This window comes from Lipotes vexillifer, unplaced genomic scaffold, assembly GCF_000442215.2.
Source record: "Lipotes vexillifer unplaced genomic scaffold, Lipotes_vexillifer_v1.1 scaffold802, whole genome shotgun sequence".
NCBI classification, from domain to species: Eukaryota; Metazoa; Chordata; class Mammalia; order Artiodactyla; family Lipotidae; genus Lipotes; species Lipotes vexillifer.
Window position 1 is genome coordinate 1,052,411 of NW_006790237.1, and position 6,132 is coordinate 1,058,542.

The window sequence follows — 6,132 nt, forward strand, 5'->3', positions numbered from 1 at the left end:
GGGCCCAGCCGCTCCGCGGCATGTGGGATCCTCCCGGACCGGGGCACGAACCCGCGTCCCCTGCATCGGCGGGGGGGGGGGGGGGGGCGGGGGTCCGGAGGAGTCACGCGCCCCCTCCCGCCCCAGGTCTCCCATTGAGGATGCGGGTCCGCCGGCCTCAGCCCTGGGGGCTCGGTCTGCTGCTCGTCCTCCTGCCTGGGACGTTGAGTGCAGGTGAGGGGGCTCCGGGGGGCGCCGGGGCTGCCGCGGACGAGGGAGGTGCCGCCCGTCGGGAAAAGAGCAAAGGAAGCGAAATCTGAGGTCCCACTCGAGCCAGGCGCTTCCTCCTTCGCCTCATTTGACTTCGTTTCTCACGATCTCCCCCCTCTGGCAGTGTGTCTGGGAAACACCTGTCCCCTTCTTACTGGGTCTCTGTCCCTCTCTCTGGGTCTGGCCCTCCTCTCAGGTTCCGGCCCCTCTATCTGCGGTGGGGTGTTTTCTGTCTCGGGGTGTCTGTCCTGCTCCCATCTAGGTACCCCGGGCCATCTGCTCTCTTCACCTGTGTCTCCGGCAGAGAGCCATCGCTCCCTCCTGTATCACTTCACGGCCGTGTCCGCCCCCGCCTCGGGGACTCCTGCCTTCTGGGTGTCGGGCTGGCTGGGTCCACAGCAGTACCTGAGCTACAATAACCTGCGGGCTGAGGCTGAGCCCTACGGCGCTTGGGTCTGGGAAAGCCAGGTGTCCTGGTATTGGGAGAAAGAGACCACAGACCTGAGGAACAAGGAGAAGCTCTTCCTCGAAGCTCTCCAAGTTTTAGGGGAAGGAGGTGAGACTGGAACTCCTGAGTCTGAGGATGGACGGTGCTGGGGCCTGGATCCTGGCTCTGAGGGAGGAGGGGACCAAGGCCCCTGCTCCTGGGCCCTGCTCATCTGTGTTTGGGCATCCCAGGTCCCTACACCCTGCAGGGCCTGTTGGGCTGTGAGTTGGGCCCTGACAATGTCTCGGTGCCTGTGGCCAAGTTTGCCCTGAATGGCGAGGAGTTCATGATGTTTGACCCCAAGATGGGCACCTGGGATGGGGACTGGCCTGAGTCCCAGACCATCAGTATCAAGTGGACGCAGCAGCCCGAGGCAGTCAACAAGGAGAAGACCTTCCTGCTGTACTCCTGCCCCCACCGGCTGCTGGGGCATCTGGAGAGGGGCCGAGGCAACCTGGAGTGGAAGGGTGAGCCACCCCGCTGAGAGTCCTGACGCCCACGGGCCCCTTCATCCCCACAGCCCTGCCCGAGGCCTCATCTTCTTCCGCAGCCTCTCCTCCCCAGCCTCCAGGCTTCCAGTCTACCCCGCTTTCCTGCAGTCATGTCCCAGAGGGTCTCCACCCCAAGCTGCCCCTGCCCCTCTCCTGCACGCGGCCCTCTTGTGGCTCCTAGAGCCCTTGGGACTCAGCTCAGGCCCCTCAGCCGGGCGTTGAGACGCCACGTGGCACGGCCTCTGTTTCTCTCCTCAGCCTCGCATTTCTGCATCTGCTCCACTCGGCCAGACAGAATCACCCGGAGCCCCTTCAGCTCACACCAGGCCTCCCATTTCTTCACCTTTGCCAGTTGCACTGGTGCCAGTTGCCACCGGTGTCAGGTTCCACTGTGGCCCGTGAGGCTTTCACTTGCCTCTTTTGGACGCCCACAAGATCTTGTGTGACCTCTGTTACACACAACGTATGTCAGTCTGAGCTATAATTACACACACGGCTGGGGAATTTAAGGGCTGCAGTTACAGCTGTTTTGTCCTCAGCCTCCCCCACAGTGCAATTCCTACTTCCATCTCGGCCCTCAGTGTAGACAGTCCTCCACCTAGCAGCCAGAAGAATGTTTTAAAAACATAAATGAACTCCCATCCCACCAGTGCTTAAAACTGTCCCATAGATCCCCACTAGTCTTAGACTAAAATCCAGACTCTGTTCCAAGGCCTGCAAGCTCCTCATGGTCTGGCTGCCTTCCACCACTGTAATTTCACAATACCCCCGACGACAGTGGCCTTCTCCCTTTCCTCCACTATGTCAGGTTCTTTCCTTCCTCAGGGCCTTTGCATCTGCTGTTCGCTCTGCTTTTGATTCTCTTCCTTGGGATCCAACCATGACTGGGTCCTTCTCATGCTTGAGGTTTGACCTTGGATGTCAGCTCTTCAGCAGGGCCCTCCCTGACCACCCTGGCTAGGGCGTGCCATCCCACCCCCATTATTATCTCTCATGCCACTGTTTTGTCCATTCATTCATTCATTATAGCATCTTTCTTTGTTTTGTTTTGTTTTGTTTTGTTTTGCTTTTTATTGAGGTGTGACTTACTTACCTAAAGTACATGGCTCAATTAATTTTTTAACTTTAAAAAAAAAAAACATTTATTTATTTATTTGGCTGTGCTGGGTCTTAGTTGCGGCACGCGGGATCTAGTTCCCTGACCAGGGATCGAACCCGGGCCCCCTGCATTGGGAGCATGGAGTCTTAACCACTGGACCACCAGGGAAGTCCCCTCAATTAATTAATTTTTTATTTTGGCCGTGCTGCAAGGCCTGTGGGATCCTATTTCCCCAACCAGGTATCGAACCTGTGCTGGACGGCAAAGGAAGTCCCTCTCTTCCCTTCTTTCTTTTTTTTTTTGTCTCTCTCTTCTAGTCCACTGATTATTGGACTGACATTCAGCCAATACCTCACTCTCTTGATTAATGTAGCTTTGTAGAAAGTTTTGATATCTAGCAGTTAAGTACTTCAGTTTTATTGCCTTGGTTATGCCCTGCCATTTGCATCTCTGTGTACATTTCTGCTTGTCAATTTCTGCCAGAAATTCTGTTGGAATTTCAATAGTGATTGAATTGTATCTATAGATTAGTTTGGGGAGAATTGACACCTTAACAATGTTAAGTTTTCGAATCCATGAATACGGTATATCCCTGTACTTGTTTAGATATCCTTTAATTTCTCACAGTAATATTTTGTAGTTTTCAGTGTAGAGGTCTTACACCCCTTTGGTTAGATTTTTTTCCCTAAGTATTAGACATTTTTTGATGCTTCTGTAAATGGTAATTCTAAAGATTTCATTTTATTATAGTTTGTAGTTTATAGAAATACTATTGATTTATAGAGATACTATTGAGTTTTATATATTTTCCTTGTATTCAGAAACTTTGCTGAATTCACTTACTGCTATTAATTTTTCCTAGATTCTTTTGGATCATGTCATATTTGACATGTTTTATTTATTTTCTTTTCTAGTTTTAGTAACTTTTATTTATTTTTCTTATCTTAGGATCCCCAGTACAATGTTGAATAGAGTGGTGATAATGAACATCTTGTAGTCTCAAACTCACAGGGAAAGCATTCAGCGTTTTACTATTAAGTATTATGTTAGTTATAGATTTTTATGTTAATGCCCTTTGACGAATTAAGGAAGTTTCCTCCAACTCCTAGTTTGCTAAGAGTTATTTTTTTTCTTTCAATTTTTAAAAAAAATAAATTTATTTATTTATTTGTTTTTATTTTTGGCTGTGTTGGGTCTTCGTTGCTGTGCGCGGGCTTTCTCTAGTTGCGGTGAGCAGAGGCTACTCTTCATTGTGGTGCGCGGGCTTCTCATTGCGGTGGCTTCTCTTGTCGCAGAGCACGGCCTCTAGGCACATAGGCTTCAGTAGTTGTGGCTCACGGGCTCTAGAGCACAGGCTCAGGAGTTGTGGCGCAAGGGCTCAGTTGCTCCGTGGCATGTGGGGTCTTCCCGGGCCAGGGATCGAACCCGTGTCCCCTGCATTGGCTGGCGGATTCTTAACCACTGCGCCATCAGGGAAGGCCTCAATATTTTTTTCTTTAATAGATCTTTATTGGAGTATAATTGCTTCAGAATACTGTGTTAGTTCCTGTTGCACAACAAAGTGAATCAGCCATATGCATACACATGTCCCCATATCCTCTCCCTCTTGAGCCTCCCTCCATCCTTCCTATCCCACCCCTCTAGGTCATTGCAAAGCACTGAGCTGAGCCGATCTCCCTGTGCTATGCTGCTGCTTCCCACCAGCCAACTATTTTACATTCGGTCGTGTATATATGTCATGTTACTCTCACTTTGCCTCAGTTTCCCCCTCCCACCCCAAGTCCTCAAGTTCATTCTCTATGTCTACCTCTTTATTCCTGCCCTGCAATTAGGTTCATCACTACCATTTTTTTCTTTTTTTAGATTCCGTATATATGTGTTAGCGTACGGTATTTGTTTTTCTCTTTCTGACTTACTTCACTCTGTATGACAGACTCTAGGTCCATCCGCCTCACTACAAATAACTCGATTTCGTTTCTTTCTATGGCTCAGTAATATTCCATTGTATATATGTGCCTCATCTTCTTTATCCATTCATCTGTCTATGGACATTTAGGTTGGTTCCATGTCCTGGCTATTGTAGGTAGTGCTGCAATGAACATTGTGGTACATTGTCTCTTTTTGAATTATGGTTTTTTCAGGGTATATGCTCAGTAGTGGGATTGCTGGGTCATATGGTAGTTCTATTTTCAGTGTTTTAAGGAGCCTCCATACTGTTTTCCATAGTGGTTGTATCAATTTACATTCCCACCAACAGTGCAGGAGGGTTCCCTTTTCACCACCCCCTTTCCAGCATCTATTGTTTCCAGATTTTTTGATAATAGCCATTCTGACTGGGCGTGAGGTGATACCTCACTGTAGTTTTGATTTGCATTTCTCTAATGATTAGTGATGCTGAGCATCTTTTCATGTGCCTCTTGGCCATCTGTATGTCTTCCTTGGTGAAATGTCTACTTAGGTCTTCTGCCCATTTTCTAAGAGTTTTTTTGTTTTATTTTTTTATTTTGAATGGTGCTGAATTTTATCAAGTGACCATTTGCTTTGTCCCTTTTATTCTAACGTAGTGAGTTATATTAGCTGACTTTCAAATGTTAAACCAACCTTGAATTCCTGGAATAAACTTCACTTGATCATAATGTGTTATCCTTTATATAAGTTGCTTGATTCTATTTTCCAATATTTTTAGAGACTTTGAGTGTATTTACATGAGTGATATTGGCCTTAAATTCCCTTTCTTGTTATGTCCTTGTGAGGTTTTGTTATTAAGGTACATTGGCTTCATAAAATGTGCTGGGAATGGTTTCTTCTTTTTCTGTTCCCTGGAAAAATTTGTGTAAGAGTGGTGTATTTCGGGCTTCCCTGGTGACGCAGTGGTTGAGAGTCCGCCTGCTGATGCAAGGGACACGGGTTCGCGCCCCAGTCCAGGAAGATCCCACATGCCATGGCCGCTGAGCCTGTGCGTCTGGAGCCTGTGCTCCGCAAGGGGAGAGGCCACAACAGTGAGAGGCCTGCGACCACAAAAAAAAAAAAGGGGTATATTTCTTCCTTAGTTGTTTTGGAGAGTTCATTAATTATGTCATCCAGACCTAGATTTTTTTTTTAAAGAAGGTTGTTCTATTTATTTATTTATTTTTAAAATATTTATTTAATTTATTTATTTGGTTGTGCTGGGTCTTAGTTGGGAAGAACTCTTAGTTGTGGCATACATATGGGATCGAGTTTCCTGACCAGGGATCAAACCCCGGGCCCCCTGCATTGGGAGCGCAGAGTCTTAACCACTGCGCCACCAGGGAAGGCCTTGGACCTGGAATTTTATTTGTAGAAAAGTTTTAAATTATGGATTAAAAATTTTAAATAGTTACAGGATTACTACCCAATTATAAAACTTCTTTTTGTGTCAGTTTGAGAAGGTTGTGTTTCTCAGGAATTTGTCCAGGTCATTTAAATTTCAAATGCGCTGGCATAAAATTTTTCATATCCTCTTACTATCTTTTTTTTTTTTTTTGGCTGTGTTGGGTTTTCGTTGCTGCACACGGGCTTTCCCCTGTTGTAGCAAGCGAGGGCTACTCTTCATTGTGGTGCACAAGTTTCTCATTGCGGTGGCTTCTCTTGTTGCAGAGCATGGGCTCTAGGTGCGTGGGCTTCAGTAGTTGCAACACGTGGGCTCAGTAGTTGAGGCACACGGGCCCAAGAGCGGGCAGGCTCAGTAGTTGTGGCTCGCGGGCTCTAGAATGCAGGCTCAGTAGTTGTGGCACACGGGTTTAGTTGCTCCGTGGCATGCAGGATCTTCCCGGACCAGGGATCAA

General features: G+C 47.7%; 1 protein-coding gene across 1 annotated transcript in view; it reads left to right on the plus strand.

Annotated features, from left to right (window-relative positions):
* The first annotated feature begins 132 nt into the window (after positions 1 to 132).
* Positions 133 to 6,132, plus strand: part of FCGRT (Fc gamma receptor and transporter) — an 8,294-nt gene continuing 2,294 nt past the window's right edge. Inside the window, exons 1-3 of the mRNA XM_007463365.1 lie at positions 133 to 213; positions 554 to 805; positions 928 to 1,203. Of these exons, the coding sequence (XP_007463427.1) occupies positions 141 to 213; positions 554 to 805; positions 928 to 1,203 (601 nt within the window). The 5' untranslated portion in view covers positions 133 to 140. The remainder of the gene's footprint in view (positions 214 to 553; positions 806 to 927; positions 1,204 to 6,132) is intronic.